General features: G+C 42.2%; 1 protein-coding gene across 1 annotated transcript in view; it reads left to right on the top strand.

The window, feature by feature from the left end:
* Positions 1-22,910, top strand: part of KCNU1 (potassium calcium-activated channel subfamily U member 1) — a gene marked incomplete at its 5' end in the record, with an annotated part of 78,948 nt that overhangs the window by 3,984 nt on the left and 52,054 nt on the right. The window contains 12 exons of the mRNA XM_084614979.1: positions 2,200-2,290; positions 3,852-3,963; positions 5,447-5,522; positions 5,890-5,965; positions 6,957-7,127; positions 8,793-8,884; positions 10,607-10,717; positions 12,368-12,473; positions 12,919-13,001; positions 15,035-15,104; positions 16,158-16,328; positions 20,048-20,160. Coding sequence (XP_084471105.1) covers positions 2,200-2,290; positions 3,852-3,963; positions 5,447-5,522; positions 5,890-5,965; positions 6,957-7,127; positions 8,793-8,884; positions 10,607-10,717; positions 12,368-12,473; positions 12,919-13,001; positions 15,035-15,104; positions 16,158-16,328; positions 20,048-20,160 — 1,272 coding nt within the window. The remainder of the gene's footprint in view (positions 1-2,199; positions 2,291-3,851; positions 3,964-5,446; positions 5,523-5,889; positions 5,966-6,956; positions 7,128-8,792; positions 8,885-10,606; positions 10,718-12,367; positions 12,474-12,918; positions 13,002-15,034; positions 15,105-16,157; positions 16,329-20,047; positions 20,161-22,910) is intronic.

Below are 22,910 nucleotides of genomic sequence, written 5' to 3'. Positions count from 1 at the left end.
GTCTTCACGACTCCTGTTATCTGCACTAGCTAGATTAAAGCTAGCACATGTTGCCTGCTCAGGACACAGTCACACCTTTGCTTGCAGTGTAAACATACCCTACAGATAAGTGTCTAATAAAATGCTATATAAATACATGTCCAATAAACTTGCCTGATTCAAAAAACAATTTAATCTAACTCACTCATCTTAATGCAAACCTGATCATAGAATCATAGAATCATAGAATATCAGGGTTGGAAGGGACCCCAGAAGGTCATCTAGTCCAACCCCCTGCTCGAAGCAGGACCAATTCCCAGTTAAATCATCCCAGCCAGGGCTTTGTCAAGCCTGACCTTAAAAACCTCTAAGGAAGGAGATTCTACCACCTCCCTAGGTAACGCATTCCAGTATTTCACCACCCTCTTAGTGAAAAAGTTTTTCCTAATATCCAATCTAAACCTCCCCCACTGCAACTTGAGACCATTACTCCTCGTTCTGTCATCTGCTACCATTGAGAACAGTCTAGAGCCATCCTCTTTGGAACCCCCTTTCAGGTAGTTGAAAGCAGCTATCAAATCCCCCCTCATTCTTCTCTTCTGCAGGCTAAACAATCCCAGCTCCCTCAGCCTCTCCTCATAACTCATGTGTTCCAGGCCCCTAATCATTTTTGTTGCCCTTCGCTGGACTCTCTCCAATTTATCCACATCCTTCTTGTAGTGTGGGGCCCAAAACTGGACACAGTACTCCAGATGAGGCCTCACCAACGTCGAATAGAGGGGAACGATCACGTCCCTCGATCTGCTCGCTATGCCCCTACTTATACATCCCAAAATGCCATTGGCCTTCTTGGCAACAAGGGCACACTGCTGACTCATATCCAGCTTCTCGTCCACTGTCACCCCTAGGTCCTTTTCCGCAGAACTGCTGCCTAGCCATTCGGTCCCTAGTCTGTAGCTGTGCATTGGGTTCTTCCGTCCTAAGTGCAGGACCCTGCACTTATCCTTATTGAACCTCATCAGATTTCTTTTGGCCCAATCCTCCAATTTGTCTAGGTCCTTCTGTATCCTATCCCTCCCCTCCAGCGTATCTACCACTCCTCCCAGTTTAGTATCATCCACAAATTTGCTGAGAGTGCAATCCACACCATCCTCCAGATCATTTATGAAGATATTGAACAAAACCGGCCCCAGGACCGACCCCTGGGGCACTCCACTTGACACCGGCTGCCAACTAGACATGGAGCCATTGATCACTACCCGTTGAGCCCGACAATCTAGCCAGCTTTCTACCCACCTTATAGTGCATTCATCCAGCCCATACTTCCTTAACTTGCTGACAAGAATACTGTGGGAGACCGTGTCAAAAGCTTTGCTAAAGTCTAGAAACAATACATCCACTGCTTTCCCTTCATCCACAGAACCAGTAATCTCATCATAAAAGGCGATTAGATTAGTCAGGCATGACCTTCCCTTGGTGAATCCATGCTGGCTGTTCCTGATCACTTTCCTCTCATGCAAGTGCTGCAGGATTGATTCTTTGAGGACCTGCTCCATTATTTTTCCAGGGACTGAGGTGAGGCTGACTGGCCTGTAGTTCCCAGGATCCTCCTTCTTCCCTTCTTGATATTAGTTTACACATCCTAATACACTGAGAAAGCAGAGATTTAAATTATTTGGTGTGTTCTTAACCTATGGTTTGGGAAAATTCCACAATCAAAATAAAAGCCAGATCAATGTCCATTGCAAGTTTCTGTATTGGCTATAATGGCTGTTGGATCAGGACCTAAATGTGTAAATGGAACGATGACATCATACAGGTACATACGCATTTCAACTTTGTTTGTGTTAGACTCTGCCAGTGCCTCTCTTATCTGGTGGCACTACAGAACAGAGGAGTACGGATTAGAATAGGGGACTCAGAATTTTGAGTCCCATTCCCAGCTCTGCTACTGATTTCATGTGTGAACTTGGGCAAATCACTTAATCCCCCTGTGTCTCATTTTGGGTCTGATCCAAAGCCCACTGAGGTGAATGGAAAGACTCCCATTGACTTTAATATGCTTTGGATCAGGCTGTGAATCATCAAAAATATGGAGGAATAATCCCTAATTCATAGGCATTTTGCAAGAGTTTAATAAATTAGTTAGTCAAGCGTTTGGAGGTTTTTGCATGAAAAGGGCAATGTCAATGCAAATGATGATGACTTTTCCTCCCTTAGCCCCATAGAGCACTACCAGTCCTTCGCAGACACCACCCTTGCTGTAGATATGAGCTTCAATGCATTCTTCCTCTTCTATTTTGGATTACGGGTAAGGGCACTTTACAATCAATCTGAGTTAAATTATTTCCAAGTACGTATTATTTTAACAGCATGAAGGTACATGATAGGAATATTTCTCTTCTCACCACAATATGAAGCAGGAATTAACTCAACTGAAATCAATGGGATTACACTAGTATGGAACTGGCATGAGATCAGAATCTTGTCTCAAATTCCAATATGTAAGAGAGACTGGACATTTCTGATAGCAAGAGGGAATACATCCTAATACCAGGGCATCATTACAAAGGGCTAGGTTTTTCATCACATTGTATAGGACATTACTCCACACTAACCCCAATAGTGAAGTAAGATGTTATTTGCCATGAGCAAGGTTATCAGAATCTCTCCCCAGAGTTAACAACTATGGTGGAATGATGCTCTAACTATTATGTTACTGTACTGGGTCTCAGGATCTGGGTTCAATTCCCAACTTTGCCAGAGACTCCCTCAGTGAGCTTAGGCAAGTCATTTCACTTCTCTGTAGATGAGGCTAAAAATACTTCCCTACCTCCATGGGTGCTGCAGACCAAGCGTCATTAGAGTTTGTGAGGCTTGGATACCATGGTGTTGGGAAGGGGCCATATCAGTGCTAAGATAGATGTATCCCCTTTATGAACCATGTTGCTGCCAATTAGGAACATAGGATTTGCCATACTGGTTCCGACCATTGATGGCAGTGAGCAAAACCTGATGTTTCAGATAAAAGTGAATAATTTCTTAATGAACAGTCAGTCTGGTACATTAAGGGAAAGTTCCTTCCTACCCTGACAGCAATGTCTGTGCTCTGAAGCATAAGATCTGACTGCCTTAGCTTAGCTCTGGTACAAGTGTTACCAAGCCTAATAAGAATTTTCTGCTTTTTAATCTGTCTTTTTCCTCAGCCTGATAAATTGTTAAGACCTTTTGCAGCTCCCACTGTGAACAATGTGTTCCTCACCCCTAATCCTCAAACCATCTAGTCAATTAGCTAGATTTCACCTCCATTCTCCCTTTCATGGAGTGGTCATAGTGTGCATTTTTTAAGATACCATTGGCTGCACTGAGGTGAAATGCCCTTTTGTTTTAGTTTTTGGCATTAGAACTCTGGCAAAGTCTTTAGAAAATAGGCTTTTCCTTATGACAGATTTGGGTAATGATGGCTGTGGGTTTTGCCAACCATTGAATTTTCTAGTTCAGTGTCATCGGCACTTAGATACCATGAGGAAAAAAAGATGGGTAACTAGTTGTCAGTGGAGATAGAGAATTCATCACTATGACTGTGAGATGGTGGATCAAAGCCTCCTGTTGTAATTCCATTCTCCACTGAAGTCAGTGCAGTTCAGCTACACTAGGGAGTAATTTTCCCCAAGCTACCCTATTTTAAAACAAACTGGGAAACGTTCATTGGGTGCCTACAGGGTGAAGAGAGAGAGACTGAGAGCGGAGCTAGCTGCATTCGGCAAAAGAAGCCTCCTCCTGGGCTTACTAACCAGTCTCTTTCTTTCTGCTCTGATGTGCTTCAGTCTCACGCTGTCCTCATGCTCTTTGACTTTGCCTGTTTTCTGTAGTTCATGGCAGCAAACAACAAGCTGAGTTTCTGGCTCGAGCTCAACTCCATTGTGGATTTTTTCACCATCCCTCCAGTTTGTGTTTCCTACTATTTAAAGAGGAACTGTCTTGGTAAGTAGGACTTGGAGATTTAGTTCCCCATCATTGTTATTTCACGTCTTGTTCTCAGGATTATTTTACTTCGCAGAGGTGAAGGTATCTCCTTATCTTGAGTTTCCTGCACTATGGAAACTGCTCTTGTGTGAGTGGGGGCAGAATTAGGCCCTAAGGGTAACCGCAGCCCTACCGCCTCCATGAAGAGAATTGGCAGAAGCCTATGCACCACTTAAGTTCTGCTTCAGCCAGGTTTATCTGTCTGTCTAGCTTTTAATACCATGTCCATCTGCATCTTTGGATGTGGTGCTTCTCCCATGAGGCATTCAAATGGGAGAGTACAGTGCTTCCACTATGGACTGACTTCCATACCCATTCTGTGGTGAAAACCTCAAGGCCTGGGCCTCATTTACATCTCACTTAGGCCCTCACAATACATAAGAATATAAGAACAGCCATACTCGGTCAGTCCAATGGTCCAACTAACCCGATAACCTGCTGTCTGACGGTGGCCAATGCCAGGTGTGTCAGAGGGAATGAACAGACCAGGGTAATTTATCGAGTGATAAACCCTCTGCCAACCAGTCCTCCCTTTGTAGGGTTGCCAACCCTCCAGGATTGTCCTGGAATCTCAAGGAATTAAAGATAAATCTTTAATTAAAGATTATGTCATGTGATGAAACCTCCAGGAATACATCCTACCACCTACTTTTGAGATTGAAGGTTTATAGACACCCAGAGCATAGGGTTGCATCCCTAACAATCTTGACTAATAGCCATTGATAGACCTATCCTCCATGAACATACCTAGTTCTTTTTTGAACCAGGATAAACTTTTGGCCTTCACAACATCCCCTGGCAATGAGTTCCACAGGTTGACTGTGTGTTGTGTGAAGAAGTACTTTAATTTTGTTTGTTTTAAACCTGCTGCCTATTAATTTCATTAGGTGACCCTTAGTTTTTGTGCTAGGTAAAGGGGTAAATAACATTTCCTTAGTCACTTTTTTTCACACCATTCATGATTTTATAGGTCCTCTGTCCTATCCCCCCTCCACTGTCTCTTTTCTGAGCTGAACAATCCCAGTCTTTTTAACCTCTCCTCATACGGAAGCTGTTCCATGCCCTTAAACATTTTTGTTGCCCTTCTCTGGACCTTTTCCATTTCTAATGTATGTTTTTTGAGATGGGGCAACTGGAACTTCATGCAGTATTCAAGGTGTGGATGTACCATGGATTTATAGATACAGATATGGGAACTTCAGGCCTTATATTTTTGTATAATACAAGCCCTATCTTGAGGGCTTCAGTTGAACTCAAGAGGTGCATGGTCCTGGAGCCAAGTTTGATGTGACATTGGCTACAGATAAAAACAGAAGTTTGCATATGTGTTTGCACTTGCGCGCACACACACACATGGTGCGCACGCATGCACACACAGAGATGTGGTCTTGTTGCTAGACATTGCTTTTCTCTGTCCTCTTCCTTTGCTGTTTTCCTGCAGGTTTGCGGTTCTTGCGAGCACTCAGATTGTTAGAACTTCCCAAAATATTGCAGTTTCTCAGGATCACTAGGACTAGGTAAATCAAAGTCTGGTCAAGTGATGTCTGCCATTTATCATTATCTCCTGGCTCCTGTATTTTGGCTGGTTTAGGAAATGGAGAAAGTAAGTGCAATACACTGCTGGAAAATTCTGATCCAGTTTTTCATGTGGATCTGTATATTGCATCCGGCCTCTGACCCTGAATCTGAACTGTGCAAACTATTCCTTATCCAACTTGTGGCTCCGGCTGATCTATTAAGAAGGAAAATCAAAAATAATATGCCCAGTTGGAGGTCTCTTGCAAGAGGCTGGGTGCAGTAGGCAGATGGAGTCATGCAGGTGGTTGAAATATTAACATAACTTATGCAACGTCTTTAATGAGCTTTTCCCCCTCCTGTCCTCAGTAATTCAATCAAGCTGTCCAGATTGTTAGCTGCAGTTCTCAGCACCTGGCTCACAGCTGCAGGATTTATTCACTTGGTATGTACAGTTAGTTCCACATCCTTCCTGGATAACCATAAAACAGTGCTAAGGCATATTCTTTGTGTATATTTTGCTGGGGAAATGTAGACTTTTACTGGGAAGAGATGGGACAGGAGTAGCTATTGGTATGAAAGACCACTGTAAGGGTATGTCTATACTACAGAAATTGTACCAGCATAGCTACAAAGCCATATCTATGCCAGCATAACCCCACAGGGTAGACAGCCTACATCAGTGGAAGGGTAGAAACACCGCCTCCCCAAATGATGGTAGCAACGTTAATGGAATATAGAACAAACAGGGAAGCAGTTTCTTCTTAGCTGCACAGTGACAAGCTGTGCCTTGGCAGGGGACAAGGGTGAGGTAGATTCAGAAATTAGTCTCCCAAAGGAGTAGGAGACCTTTAGACATCAGCACAAATCCCTAATGCAGATGTGTTGTACCTGAGCAAAGCAGAATTTATACCAACACAACTTGCTTGGGTGTGTTCCCAGATTAATCTGCACTGGGGCAAGCCCCATTTTGCACTGCTGTCGCATGTCTGCATCAGGGCGTTACATGGGTTTAGCTATGTGGATGTAGCTACAACAGGGCAAATTTCATTTATGTTCTTTCTGGCAAAGAGCTTCCCCAACCCTAGCTCACGGAGCAGATGAAAGTGAGGGAGGTAAGCCCTATTATATATTTATATATTGGAACAGGCAGGAGGCAACTCATCCAACTGGGATATCAATGGCAAAGGATTATTATAACTCTTGCTAGGAAATAAGCAGCAGAGTCTATAGCAACGAAAATGCTTGTTTCATTCATGGGAAAATAAAGAGAGAGAGACAGCAGCAAGATTTGCCACTCAACCAAATCTTTCCAAGAAGCATTGACTCTTTCAGATTGGGCTGAAATGTATCCATGACACACTCATTAATTAGAGATGGACCTGAACCAAAATCTTGTATTCAAACCATTTCCTACCCTTTTATAATTCTGGCAGGTGGAGAACAGTGGAGATCCTTGGGTCCACCATCAAAATTCCCAGTCCCTGAGCTATTTTGACTGTTTATACTTGACAATGGTGACCATGTCCACAGTTGGCTTTGGAGATGTTGTAACTAAAACGTCCTTGGGTCGTATTTTCATGATTTTTTTCATCATCGGTGGTTTGGTAAGAAACCATTATCTCCTTTTCACAAGTGGCCACTTCCCTGGAGTTTAATGCAATGACAAGATGTTAGTTGATTTGAATGCTGACACAAAAGCTCAGGGTCCAGCATTTCTACTGTGATAGATGTTGGCAGGGGACTAGCAGTAGATCAGGGAACTGCATTCACTTGCCTTTCTCACTGCACAAGAACCAGGGGACATTCAATGAACTCCAAATGTGGCAAATATAAAATGGCTAAAAATAAATATTTTTTTCTAACAATGAACAGTCAGTAGAACTTACTGCTACAAGGTATCATAGAGGTCATGATCTTAGGAGGATTCAAAATGGGATGGATACATATCTATTAACAAAGGATACCCCAGATTTTAATAGCAAAAAAATTGCAAGTGTTTAATATATTAATCCTCATGCTTCAGGACACAAGCTTGAACTAATCAGAGTTAGGAAAATATCTTATCTATTTATATGTCACTCATCACTATTGTATCTGATCACCTCATAATCATTAATGAATTGAATCCTACAACAGACCTATGAGGTAAGGGACTATTATTCCCATTTTAAAAATGAAGAATTGAGGCATAATGGTAGGTTAAGTGATTTGCTCAAGATCACATAGGGAGGTTATGGGTGAAGTGGGACTAGAACACAGGTCATCTGAATCCCAGTTATATACCTTATCCTCTAGATCATCCTTCCACCAGTATAGTAGGCATCTGGAGGGTGTGTGTCTGTGTGGGGTGCATAGTGGGGGCATGTGGAAGCTGCCCCCTCTCATAACTGCCTACTGCAGGGTTTCTTGTACTTCTCTTTGTAGCAGCTAGTCATGCCATTGCCAGAGCTAGGATACTGAGCTAAATGGACCCCTGAAACCAGCAAGACAATTCCTGTATCCCACATGTAACCAGTGGGCATTCCCCCAGTCTTCATGATGACTATAGAAATATCAAGCCTTATTGGGAGCTTCTATAATGACTCACAACTTAGGGTCTGAAATTTAACATGGGTGGGTAAGATGGGGGTGTTCACTCCACACAACACCTGAAGGAGTTAACATGGCTCAGAAGAGGGCTAATTAACTTAGTAGGCTGCACATAGGGGGAGACTTAGACTTCCCTGACAAGCACTAATTGAAGATGGAGCCCATCTGGGCAGCAGTCGGTGGGGGCTTGTATAAAACCAGGAAGAGAGAGCAGAAGGGGGTTGCAGTGGGGAGCTGTACAGTCACTCTCTGGACCTAGTGAGAAGAGAAGGAGGAAACCCAGGGGGAGCAGAAGCCCTGGGATTCTGAGCCTGACAGAAAAGTTTACCCAGGGGGTGGTGGAGAAGGAAGCTGCAAAGGGAGGGCCGGGTTTTCTAGCCACTGGGAAAGTGGCACAGTCTTGAATTGGAAGAGTGCCTGGAATGGCAGCTGGTCTGGTGAGACTTTTATTACCCAAGAATGGGAAAACTGTACAGTGATCTGGCCAGAGGGCCAAGCCATGAAGTGGAAGCACTGCAACTGCTAGAGAGTAAGAGGGGTCATGGCGTGAGTGACCAAAGGAAGTGGGGTCAGACTGGACAGAGCTAATCCCCAGACTCAGCCGCAAGGGGACGCAACCAGTACTGCCCTTGGACAATGGGAAATGGCTCTAAACAGTATTGTATTTCTTGACACTTTAGGTCTTGTTTGCAAATTTTATCCCTGAAATTGTGGATATCGTTGGTGGCAATCGACAATACCAAGAATCGTATGAGGTAGTGAGAGGGAGAAAGTAAGTGTGATTGTTTATATTGCCTTTGCAAAACAAAGAGCATCTTACTAATTAGGTTACAGATTAGATCAGAGGAAATAAGGAGTGATATGAATCTTCCCAAAATAACTTGAGCCAAAGCCTGAAACTTTCTGTCTTTCTACCCATCCATCTTGGCCCTCGTCACCAAAGTATCTCAGTACACATCTGGTCAACAACAGCTCTCTTCAGGGTGAGTTTTGTTTCTAAGGGTATGTCTATACATACAGCGCTGTACGGATACAGCTTCACTGCTGCAGTGTGCGTGGTGAAGATGCTCTATGCTGTTGGGAGAGAGCTCGCCTGTTGGCATAAAAAACCCACCTCCACAAGTGGAAGAAGCTACGTTGGTGGGAGAAGCTCTCTTGCCAACATAGCACTGTGTCCACAAGTTCTTATGTCAGTGTAACTTGTGTCACTCGGGGGTGGTTTATTCACACCCCTGAGCTCCGTAAGTTGTGCCAACAGAGGCTGTAGTGTAGAAATAGCCTAGAGGAGAGGAAGTATAAATTGCAGATAGATGAGTCCTATCATTTCAATTAGCCCATCCCTTTCAAATAAAGCAGGATTGTTCCAGTATATTCTTCAGTGCTTAGTCCATTCTATTTTTCAGTAAAACTGGTTGAAATTTTTCAAATTACAATGAAAAATGTTATTGGCATTTAAATTATCAACAAAAACAAGGGGAGGGGGGACTGTCAGTAGGTCAACATTTTTCAGAGTTTGGATTTTTTTTATTTTTAATTAAAAAATAAAAAGGAAATATGTCCATTAATTTGCCTTGACCTGTTTGTCAGCCAACTCTATTTTTCACTGACTCAAGTGATGGAGCTCCCACTGTTTCCTTGGGGGAATATCGCACTGTATTAAAGAAATCACGTGTAGCATTTTCTCCCTGATACTCATTCTGAATTGTTTTTGGCTTAATTTTATCCCATCACTCCTAGTTATACATTCATAGACTGAGAGATTTTAATGCTAAAAGGGACCAGTGCAATCATCTATGCCAACCTCCAGCATGGCATAGAATTTTACCCAGTAATCTTGCATCAAGCACATAACTTGTGGTTGAACTAGATCATCTCTTTGAGAAAGACATCTCTTCTTGATTTAAAGGTTTGAATTGATTAGAGTCCACCATATCCTTTGGTAAATTGTTGCAATGATTAATTACCCTCACTGTTAAAAATTTGAATCTTATTTCCACTTCAGAATTGTCAAGCTTCAACTTCCAGTTATTTGGATTTTGTTATGCCTTTGTCTACGTGACTAAAAAAAAACCTTTACTACCTGATATCTTGTTCCTGTGTAGGCACCTATAAACTCTGATTAAGTCACCTCTTAAACTTCTCTTCGGTATCCCCCAAACTCCCCCTAAATGTTTTCCTAAACGTTTTCCCTTTGGTGTCTACCCCTTTTGAATACTTGTAAAGGGTTATATCTCCCCCTTGTTTACCAAATAACCCTTCTAACCTACAGGATCATGATATATGGAATCATAATCACAACTACAGATACAAACAAAAAGACTTCCACACAACTTGAGTTCCAACTTTGTTGTCATATTTACCCAGGACCACACTCTGTTTGGAACTCTGTTTAGCACACAGAGACATCTAGTGGCTAATTAATTGTTACATACAATGTCATGCTTATAATAAGCACTCTACAGGTTCCAGACATGACAGAGAGTTCTTTCTGTAGGTACATTGTTGTCTGCGGTGATATCACTCTGAAGAGTGTGACAGCTTTCTTAAGAAACTTCCTGGTCCAGGACACAGGAGATGTTTGCACTGAGATTGTCTTTCTGGGAGAGTAAGTATTCCCACTAAACATTTCAAAGTCACTTCCTAAGCACAGCTGTTTGGGGGAGCTAGAGGATACTTTTATTGCCTGGTGGCTTTGGGCAAGGGAAGTCACATTGTATAACTAATTAATAGGAAAGAGCAGAGAGTCATATGAGACCTTCCCACCTTGGGAAGCTTTATGATAAAATCTTCTCTGTGCTAAATGTTTAATGAGAATAAAAATGTTCTCCTTTTTTGAGTGTATCTTGCATTTTGGACTCACTCTATATGAGACTCTATGACCCACCCAAGGATCTCTTGGAGCTATCTGGCAGAGGGTACGGGGTAAAATAAGGGTTACAGGGTCTGGTATCTACTTATTGTCAGAGAATATCATTTAATTTCTGTAGTGAAAGCCTATGTCACAGTGCTCATCATAATCATAGACATGTTTGTATGGAAAATATGTGAGGAGTTATGTATATACAATAAAATATGTTCTCTAGGTCTGTTAAGACAGGTCACCAAAAGGTGATCCATATACTCCTGTCTGTCGGGGGGAGGAGATATTTATCTCTCTCTGGCTGGCCACGTGCAAATTAAGTATTGCATGATTCACAATGGATTCCCATTTACAGTCTGAGCAAAATGAGTGGGAGTGGGGAGGTGATTTTGTCTCTGGAGCACTGATGGGACTGGCGCTGGAGTAATGCGTGCAGTTCTGGCACCCACATTTTGCGGGGGATGTTGAAGAATCGAACAAGGTGTGGAAAAAACCCACAAAAATTATTAGAGGGCTGGAAAAAATGCCTTATAGTGAAAGACTTAAAGAGCTCAATCTGTTTAGTTTATCAAAAAGACGATTGAGAGATGGTTAGATTAGTGTACGTATATCTTCATGGGGAGCAAATACAGTGTACTAAAGGGGTCTTTAATCTAGTGGAGAAAGGCATAATAAGAACCAGTGGCTGGAATTTAAAGCCAGACACATTCCAATGAGGCATAATTTTTTATAGTGAGGGTGATTAACCACTGGAACAAACTACTAAGGGAAGTGGTGGATTTTTCATCCCTTGTTTTCAAATCAAGACTGGATGCCTTTCTTGGCCTTAGCCAAACATAAATTATTGGGCTGAATACAGAGGTAATGGGGTGAAATTCTCTGGTTTGTGTTATACAGGATGATCTAGATGATCTAAACTTCCCTTCTGGTCTTAAAATCTATTATTCTACAAGGGAAGGTTGGGTCACGTCTCTTGTATTTGGAGTAATAGTCAATGACAGTGTGGAAATGAGTGAGGAAAATAACTGAGTTTTTAAGGGAAGGAGGTGACCTGAAGTCCACAGGGAAGAAAGAAATGGATCCATGGTTCCACCTGGATGCAGATTACAGGATCAGGGCCTTAGCAAGTCTTGCTTTCTGCTTCTCACGCAGTACCACCATGCTGCAAAGTGTGGCTGCACTCATTTGAGTGGAATAGAACTTCCTTAAATTCCATGACACTTAGGCTGTGTAAAACCTAAATTATGTGCCTTAGCTGGTCTGCCAGTGTCCCTTTTAAGCAGATTTTTAAAACGGCACATAAACACACATTTGGGGCGGGGCAGGGGAGTCAAGAACATTGTTATTAGGGGCTGATCAGCATTTTCCTTCTGTTCTGAATTTTTTATCGTGTAGAACTCTTCCTAGTCTGGAGCTGGAAATTGTATTCAAATGCTATTCTGCCTATACCACTTTCTTCCATGGCTCTGCACTGAACTATAAAGATCTGAAGAGAGTTGTGGTAAGACCCCTTTTTTCCATCCACCATTTTCTTTTCAGGAGTCACAGTTTTGAAAATCCAGACTCCAGCCATGAGCTCCAGCCAGCCAAATGGTGAGATTCTGCCACGACTAGCATTGATTAGAACCTTGCTTCAAGCACTCCCACGTATTTCAGTGAAACAGTTTGCAGAGTAAGGTGCAACTCAGTGTCAGCAAGGATGCAAGAATCTAATCCTAAATGTTTGAGTTTAATGGATTAAAACTTGGAAAGAAGGAAAATGAAAATAAATGACAAAACCGAATTGGGACCAATTGGCCTTAAAAGAAGCATATAAAATGGTTCTAAGAAATGTAGCATTTTTTGGAAAGTAGAGATTCTTGACAATAAGTCAGATAAGCACAGAGGATTATTGTACTCCATGTGGAATCATACCCCTGACTCTGCTTTTCTCTCCTGAGAAACAGATGGGATCTGCAGATGCTTGTCTGATCCTAGCAGATACTTGCTCTTCGGACCCTTATGTTGAAGACACTTCCAATATCATGAGGTAGGGTGAGATCCTCCAGCATTCTCTTTCTGTGTCTGGGTGATGTTAACACCTGCAAACACTATGAGCAGACATAGGCAGGAGCAGAATGTGTTTACACTGTCACAAGTTTCTCTGCAAGCAGAACCCTAACATCACCTTTTGTGTAAGAGGACCAAGAAGGTGGACAGCTCTCTAACCTCCCAAAACCCACAGTGGACGATGTTTTTGCACTCTCACCCTCATGAACACTGTTGCAGCTCTCAAGGGGAACGGTGCCTTTATCCTGAGGAAACAGTCATGCACTCTCAGGTGGACTACCTTGAGCAGTGATTGCATTAGCTCTCACACACTAAGCATGGTTAGGCTAAGTCAGTACTTGTATCTGAGACTCCCAGAGTGCATGTAGATGCTGTATTATCTGGTGCTGGTAGTTCAATCGGTGTGTTGCTCCTCTTCAGAATCATTACAGAAGTACTGTTCCAGCCCAAATTCCAAGCTAGATGATTGTTTACATTTTGTGTTTGTACAGTGCCTGGCACAGTGGGGTCCTGGTCCATGACTGGGGCTCCTAGGTGCTACTGCAATACAAATAAATCATAGAATACTTGCTGCCTCCTTGAATCCCCCTTGTGGCTCTCAATGGATACAGATATGATCAGGGGTGCTGGAACTATGGGTGCTGGGAGTGTGGTAGCAGCCCCTGCCTTGAAGTGGTTCTCATCATATACAGGGTTTGCAGTTTTGTTCAATGGCTCTCAGCACCCCCTCTGGGTATGATTGTTCCAATGCCACTGGGTATGGTTCTCCACTTCTTGTCTGATAACATTGTCAGGCACCCTTTCATTTCACACCAGAGGTGGCTGCATTTCAATAGGGAGTGAAGTGCCTCCCCCGCGATAGTTGGAGTATCAATTTGTTACATTTGGAAAACATCATTTGTGGGAGAGGCACAATGGGAAAGTACTTTATAAATTATTGTTCTCCCTAAGCCCACCTTCTCTCCCAGCACCAGACAGAGGGGTGGGGAGGAAGCCTGGGGTTGGAAATATTTCTGCAGAAAAGGACCTAGGGATTACAGTGGACAAGAAGCTGGATATGAGTCAACAGCGTGCCCTTGTTGCCAAGAAGGCCAATGGCATTTTGGGATGTATACGTAGGGGCATGGCCAGCAGATCGAGGGATGTGATTGTTCCCCTCTATTCAACATTGGTGAGGCCTCATCTGGAGTACTGTGTCCAGTTTTGGGCCCCACACTACAAGAAGGATGTGGAAAAATTGGAAAACGTCCAGCGGAGGGCAACAAAAATGATTAGGGGACTGGAACACATGACTTATGAGGAGAGGCTGAGGGAACTGGGATTGTTTAGTTTGCGGAAGAGAAGAATGAGGGGGGATTTGATAGCTGCTTTCAACTACCTGAAAGGGGGTTCCAAAGAGGATGGATCTAGACTGTTCTCAGTGGTAGAAGAGGACAGGACAAGGAGTAATGGTCTCAAGTTGCAGTGGGGGAGGTTTAGGTTGGATATTAGGAAAAACTTTTTCACTAGGAGGGTGGTGAAACACTGGAATGCGTTTCCACCATAGGGAGGTGGTGGAATCTCCTTCCTTAGATATTTTTAAGGTCAGGCTTGACAAAGCCCTGGCTGGGATGATTTAGTTGGGGATTGGTCCTGCTTTGAGCAGGGGGTTGGACTAGATGACCTCGTGAGGTCCCTTCCAACCCTGATATTCTATGATTCTATGATTCTATGATTCCTTTGCAGAATTATAGAACTTTATTTTCAGATAACAATTTTGCACACACAAAAATCAGAAAGTGACTGTCATTTCGCTGGAGGGTCCCCCACAGTTGTCCCCACCCCACAACAATGGGATCCAGCTCTGGATTTCATAATGTCCAACTGCTTCCACTGCTGTGGTCAGCTGCTACATCCCGTATCCCTGGCAGGTCTCCATTCCCTTCTCGCTATGCTTTGCAGTAAAGGCTTTGAAATCTGAGGGCATTTCACCCAGACAAGACACATTAACCAATGGGTATATTTTTCATGCAGGGCGCTGTCTGTCAAGAATCACTATCCAAAGACGAGAGTCATTATACAGATAATCCAGTCTCATAAAAAGGTAGCCCAGTAGCTCTGTCAGTCTAATCTTATTCCTTTAGTGCTGATCATCATGGGTGAAAGACTGGCCCCACTAAAATTAATGGCTAAGTTCCTACTGACTTCTAGAAGACCAGGCTTTCACCCCATAGATCTTGCTCCTTCCATTACTACCACATCAAGTGTGTCTATTAATGGATATTAGGACAAACTTTTTCACTAGGAGGGTGGTGAAGCATTGGAATGGGTTACCTAGGGAGGTGGTGGAATCTCCTTCCTTTGAGGTTTTTAAGGTCAGGCTTGACAAAGCCCTGGCTGGGATGATTTAGTTGGGGACTGGTCCTGCTTTGAGCAGGGGGTTGGACTAGATGATCTCCTGAGGTTCCTTCCAACCCTCATATTCTATGATGATTCTGTGTTACTAAATGATAATAACTGAATCTTCTTCTCTCATGCACATTGTGTGTCACCACAGGGGCATTGTTCTATTTTGTTTTAAAAATATATGTTTAGTGTTTAACTCTGCATTGTATGCTGTCCCCATCAGAAGCATTGCTCAGCTGGCAGAGATTTATTTTTGCTTTCCAGCAAAGCTTCAAGTATTGGTCATAGCAAGATATGGGTGATCAAACTAGAAGGATAGTTAGTCTGATCCACTATGCCAAGGTGTGGGATCCCTACTGGGGTAGATTTCAGAACGGTAGGAGCTAGGCCAGGATTTTTTTAAAAAAGTGATTTTTGGTTCCTCAGTGTTTTGGTGGCCAATGTGAGACCTCTTAAAGCAGCCTGATTTTCAGAAAGTGCTTAGCTCCTTTAAGGTGTTTCAAGTAGGGCACCTAAACCAAGTGGCACCCAAAATCACTAGCTCCTTTTAAAAACTTTGGCCTAGAGCTGTTCACAATTTTCATTGCTGGTTTTGTGAACATTTTTAGAATATTGTTATTTTGAAAATTTCAGTAACTATTTTTTCAAAATCAAAAAAGGGAGACAGAAAAGACAGTTTTTATTTTATAGGAACATCATGTACCTGCCTGTCTTGACCCTCACTTGTATTCACTATCATATCCTGAGACAGGTATACCTGGCAAACATCCCCAACTGGGACTGGAGGAGAGGAGACAGCATCATCTGTTTTGCTGAACTAAAACTAGGCTTCATAGCACAGAGTTGCTTGGTTCCAGGCTTGTCCACACTCCTAAGAAGCCTGTTCATTAGGCAAAAGAGTCCCAAGGTAAGCCCTTCACTTGTCCAAACAATGTGAATGGCCATTACAGGATCTTATCTGACAAGCGTGTGTTCCTTGTTTTAGTGGAAGCTTGGGTATTTTCAGTCTCATCTTGATCAAACTGGGACTTAATTTGGCAGGGGAGACTAAATAACCTAATAGGCTGTTTTTATTTAACACTTGAATGTAGTACCACAGGTTTGCAATAATGCTTTACAGCCTGATTAAAGGTATGGATTCTGATTCTCCTTTCAAACCAATGTAGCTTTGCTGACTTCAGTGGAATTACTCCTGATTTGAACTGATTGATGTAAATAAGGTGAGAGTCAGTCCCAGGGTAGCTTTTCCATCCTGTGTAGTTAATACCCTGCTTCTCACAGTTTAGGATTGCTCTGTGCAAATTAATTTCCTGTCTTTGTTTAATTCTTACAGAGTTAGGCTATGGGTGCTATAAAAACACCCTGTAGTTATTCCACTGTCTTGCCATAGTAAAGCTTCCTGCAGTGTTGGAAGGGGTTTTTCCATTGCTATAGGTAATTCTCCTCTCCAAGTGAAGGCAACTAAGTTGATGGGAGTATTGTTCCATTGACCTAGTTGTGTCTACACTCTGTGTTAGGATCAGCATAGCTACGGTGCTTAGGAGTGTGAACTTTTCATACCCCTGAGCACTGTAGCTATGTGTTTTAGGTGTGTTTTATGTGTTTTAACTGTTGACCAAGGCTTAGGCCTTGTCTACACAGCCCTGCAGTTCAGACAACAGGGGAATGAAAAGCAGTGTGCACCAAAGTACTCTGGTATAACTCCTCCAATTGCACACTGTGGGTGTGAACTAAAAGGTAAACAGGACTACATTTATGTGAAGTAGGAGTCTTTTAGTTTGTGAAAAGAAAAGGAGTACTTGTGGCACCTTAGAGACTAACCAATTTATTTGAGCATGAGCTTTCGTGAGCTACAGCTCACTTCATCGGATGCTGAGCTGTAGCTCACGAAAGCTCATGCTCAAATAAATTGGTTAGTCTCTAAGGTGCCACAAGTACTCCTTTTCTTTTTGCGAATACAGACTAACGCGGCTGCTACTCTGAAACCTTTTAGTTTGTGCCTGCAGCATCCACAAGGGGGAGATAGGGTGCAACACTTCGGTGCACACTGCAAATCATACCCCTACAGTCTGAGCTGCTGGACAGTGTAGGCATAGCCTTAGATTCAGCCTTTACATAGGGACAGAACAAGGCCACTGAAGCACTTACACCCTCCAAATAGAATTTAATTGGCGCTTAGGTGTGCAAAGGATTTAAGTACTGTCCTTCTGCAAAAGAGTAAATACTAATATATTCTCCCTTTCTTGATCTGTCCTGATTGAAGAAAAATCAACAAGTAAGGTATTAACTTTTCAGTACACAAAATTGCTCTCAATTCTTACAGCCAATGCTGGAAGATGTAATAAAAAAAAATAACTGTCAGGCATTAAGTTGTCTGGAGAAGCCTCATGTTTCCTTGTGCTGCAATGGATATGTTTTTACTATCATCTAGTGGCCATTTGAGATGCCTTCCATAAGTGGCTTCTATGCTAATTGAATTTCCCTGTATTCTGGTTTAGAACAGTGGCAAGAGAATTATGCTAGCATTTCTGACTTCTGATACTTTTCCTTCACAGGTTTTGCTTATACAGATTAAGTGAATGGAATATGAAATAAATACATGTCTCATTCATATACAAAAATTGGACCTAAAACTTGTTGGAAGATTTTTGACTGAACATATTTTCATCAAAATATTCTGTGTTATCAAAGCCAAAATGTTTTGAAGAAATGTATGCATTTTTGAGAAAATTTTTAACAAGAAGGTTCCTGATGTGCAGGGTTCTCTGCTGAACAGAGAAAAAGAGAGACCCACATTGAAAACCTGATGCTTTGCATTTAAAAACAGGTGTTTTGACACAATTCCATTTCACAAAACGTTGAGAAGGTTTTCGTTTTGTTACAATGTGGAACAAAACCAAATTCTGATAGCATATGTTGCAAAATAGAATTGTCGTCCTGTGGCCTGCTTTAGTTCTTCAGCTTTAATTATCCCAGTATCGTTAAATAGATACAACATCTCTAGCATGGATGCTGCTGTATTGGTATAAAAGTGCTTATACCAGCATACTTAAGGAAACATTTTTTTTATTTGCTTATATATGGCATGAAAAAACACAAAGTTACAGGTCTAGTGTTCAAATTTATCACCTTATATAACACATTAAATTGCACATCAAAGTTGTGAAATGAGCTACAAATGCAATAAAAAATAAGGGATTCAAAAAATTAATAAATGCAAGGAGTGGATGCCGAAGACGCTCCTGGCCTGGGGCACCATTTGGCTTAGGGCTGGCCCCGTACTGAGCCATTTCAACTCCCACTTTCTTCAATGGAATTTTTGGTGCTCTGCACTTCTCAAAACCAGGCCCAAGGTTTCTCTAACCGAGCACCCAGGTACAGAAGCACTCACAGTTAGTAGCCACTCTTAAAAATCTGGAGTCTACATAAAATAAATTCTGTTAGTGTTCAGCAACATGGAATGTACATAAGCTAGTAAGTCAAGTGCATGGCGCCTGGATGTAATACAGGTATCTTTTCTACTAGTCACCTTTTAAAAATTATTTTTGCCTTTTCCTTCCAAGAAAAAATCATATATGTGATTTTTTCAAGTGACAATGGAATTCAGGTTAGATATAAGGAAACTGTCCATTATCAAACAGTAATTATGACCACGGAATACATTGCCCAAGATATTAGTTAACTATTATTAATTGTTCGAGCTGGTTAGGAAATTTTCTTTCCTGCAAAATTTTTCAGGTGTTTAGTTTCTGACCAAAATTTCTGTTTTTCTGGTTGCCAGAAAAACAAAAACAACCCCCCCCCCATTTTTTTTTGTTTGATGAAACCCTGAAAATCTTTGACCATTGGCATTTTTTGGCCAAAATTTCCATTTTGTCAACAAAGCCATTTTCCATTTAAAAACAAAAGCAAAACCTTTTCAACAGAGAATTTTCAAACAGCTCCATTAATTGTTTTTCATGGCAGGCACTAAGATACCATGATGATGGGTGGCAGTATAAAACCCTAAGGACTTGCCTAAGGACTAGAAAATGTTGCTATTTTAACTATAGTGATATATTTAAAGCAGCAATGCCCCTAGGATGGACACAGTTATACTGGTTCAAAGAGCCTATACTGGTATAGCTTATTCCAACTGAAGAACCAAAATAAGCAATACTGATTATACCAGTATAATTGCCCCTACACTATGGCTTTTACCAATATAACCATGCCAGCAAAAAATCACACACCTAACCAAGATACTTACATCACTACAACTCTTAAGAGAAGATCAGCCTTACAATAGATAGGTAGACAGAGTAATTGTTATTGCAAAGTAAAGGAAATTTTGCTCAAAATTATCTGACTCTGGGACTCCTTTGTATGTTTTCGTCATTATGTGACTTTCTCCATTTTCAGTCCTGCTAAACAGGCAGCCTCAATTGATGTATTAGTGTGAAGTGTCCAGATCACTTATGGTTTAACTTGGCTCATTATTCTAAGGGCTGCTTATGTGGCTGCTGCAGTAGCCAATGGGTGCCACTGCATTCTAGTAACTGTCAGGGTTGCTGCACCAATATATAATCATGTGGCCAGAGGCAGCCCATTGTTACACTAGCTTTTGCAAAACAACATTTGGTCCATGGTTATTTGTCTTAGGTGAAGAGAAAAGGCCTGTGGAACAGGAACCTTTTTGAAGGCAATGACTACAAAGTGATGACTGACTGGCTCTCCAATGATTTTGTGAACATGACTTTTCCAGATGTTTGCCGGTAGGTAGAACAGAATTCAGTGTTACTTCCCTGCTTCCCTCTTAGGGTTTGTCTACACATGAAAGTCAATCCAGAATAAGGTAAGGTGTGAATTTAAAGCGAATTAACTATTCCTGATTAATTTCATGTGCTGGAAGCTCTTATTTCAGAACCAGAACATCACCCATGGAATTAATCAGGAATAGCTATTCTGGAATAATTCCCTATGTAGACGAGCTATTCGGGCCTTAATTTGATTTCACTCAATTCATTTCTAAAGTGAATTAAGATCAACTGAATAAAGACACTCTAATTCTGAATAAAAGTATTCACACAGGGACTTAATGCAGTTTAACCAATCCACTTCAGGCCTGTTTTCTTTCCCCAGGTTCTGCTTTGTTAAGTTGGATCTTGTGCTGCTCGCAGTTGAATTCAGAACTGGCATTCATGAAAACAGGTGATGAGAGAAGCTGCTGATCCATTTCTTTTAACAAGAACTTGTCTATGTAGTAACCATTCCCAAGCCCCTTTGGATGAAATTTGTCCCTGGGCAGAGAGCTAGCACAAGGTCTTTACATAGCATACACCCCATTTCAGCCCTATTTTGAAGACATAAGTGAGATTAGTCTTTGGGCTGGTCAAATGCAAAGGGATGAATTTCACCCCATATGATTAGTTTCCTCTTCACCTCCAGGATGATCAGCAGAAGAGGCAAATGAACTACTATTTGCATTGTCCACTCCTGTACTGAAGTGACTGCCCATTCCCCAAAGAAGAATGGATCCCGCTGACTCTCTTCCCCATCACCCTCTCAGTTCTAATAATTGATAGCATATCACCATTTTATACAGCATTTTTCATCCACAGATCTCAAAACACTTTATGACAGAGGTCAGGGTCATTATCCATATTTTATGGATGGGTAAACTGAGGCAGAGATGTGAAGTGACATGCTCAAGGTTACTCTGCAGGCCAGTAGCAGAGCTGTGAATAGAACCCAGATCGCCTCAGTCCTAGCCTTGTACTCAAGCTACGAGGCCACACTGTATCACATGTTACATGATATTACAGAATGCGGAGGAAGTGGCTCTAAAAGCCTCTGAACAGTTCAAACTCAGGGAGCCCTCAGTGGAAGACATAGCATTTCCTGCAAAGGGCTGAGTAGGACAGGTTGAAAAATTTTCAAAGAATTTTTTTTGTTCAGAGAAAAACACTATTTTGATGAAAATGAATGTTTTACTAAAATGTATTGGTTTTGGCAGAAATGTTTCTCAGGCCCAGGATGGAATATAAGACAGGGACCTTCCTGAGAGCAGGCAATAGCTCAGAGTTAGCTAACTCACCTGACTTGTTCACCTGCTGGTTCATTGCTTTTAACAAGGACTCAGCTAAGAAATATCATTCCCAAACTACTTCGGATGAAATTTGCCTCTGGACGGAGAGCTAGCACAAGGCCTATGAACTACTTAGGATACGTCTATAATGCAAAAAAACACCCATGGCAAAAAGCTCAGGCCTACAGACTTGGACTTGTGGAGCTTGCACTTTAGTGTTAAAAGTAGCCAAGTAGGTGTTCCTGGTCGGGCTGGAGCTTGAACTTGGAAACACGACGAGGGGGTTGGATCTGAGAGCCTGAGCTCTAGCCCAAAAGGGAACATGGCTATCTTTAGAGACATCACATCAGCCCAAGTTTATAGACCCAGCCTCTGAATCTTGCTGCCATGGGTTGTTTTTTTTCCAGTGTAGATGTATCCTTCAATCCCACTTAAGCTATGTTGCAAGACTTACGTGAGACTCACTTGGGATATGACCTGGGCTCAAGTTCCTGATCTAAAATTAGGGTGACTAGACAGCAACTGTAAAAAATCAGGACATGGGGTGGGGGGTCATAGGCTCCTACATAAGATAAAGCCCCAAATATCGGGACTGTCCCTGTAAAATCGGGACATCTGGTCACCCTATCTACGGTAGGGATTAGAACTGGGGTTCACATCCCAGTTGAGTGTGCTGACTATTCTGGGACAGGTCTCTTTTTCTTTTTCTTTTTTTCCTGTTTTTGCAAAGAATTGCAAAAGGTTTTGGTTTCACTCCACCTTGGAATGAAAACAAATTTTGTAACCTGGATTTTTTGCAGCCAGCCCTGCTACTGAGCACTCTCATCTGCAGCTGGATTTAGAGCAGGTGACAGCACGCAGCACTTCTTAGGTTCGGGCACAAGGAGAGTTGTGGTTTTCTTTGTGTTGAGGGAGGAGGGAAGGTCCCCTGAATCAATATGTGACTTCCTCTCTGTAGCACAATTATACAATAATGACTGATAGAGTGGCCCTTTTCCCAGCCAGTACAAGACCACGGTACCAGGGCCATGACAATGATGACCGTGGACAGAGACGGGCTCATGAAAACAGGAAGTGTTCAGCAGTTTAGGCCTCACTTCATGGTCTTAACTGGGATCTCATGTGTAAACTGCAGATGTTTCACCTTGATTTCGGGTGACCCAGCTCAATCTGAGCCCATTTCTTTCCATCACTAATAGAAACACTTCCCTAGGTTTTAACCTCAGAAATTGCCAAGGTCCCTCACCTCCATGAAGTTTGGTCACAAAGGGATAGTCTGTCAGTGCTGAAAGCAGAATCTGCTCAAAGCTGAAGCTGATCTGGGTCAGAGCCAGATAGTAGTCCCTAACTGCTCTAATGATGAAATGCAAGACACCCTAATGGGGATGCTGGAACTGGCTGAGAAAAGGAGAATGAGCCAATGCTACAGATTTGAGA

The sequence above is a fragment of the Lepidochelys olivacea genome, assembly GCF_965140295.1.
Source record: "Lepidochelys olivacea isolate rLepOli2 genome assembly, chromosome: 26".
Classification (NCBI taxonomy): Eukaryota; Metazoa; Chordata; order Testudines; family Cheloniidae; genus Lepidochelys; species Lepidochelys olivacea.
The sequence above is the reverse complement of the archived record's forward strand: the minus strand, read 5'-3'. Positions and strand labels throughout refer to the sequence as shown.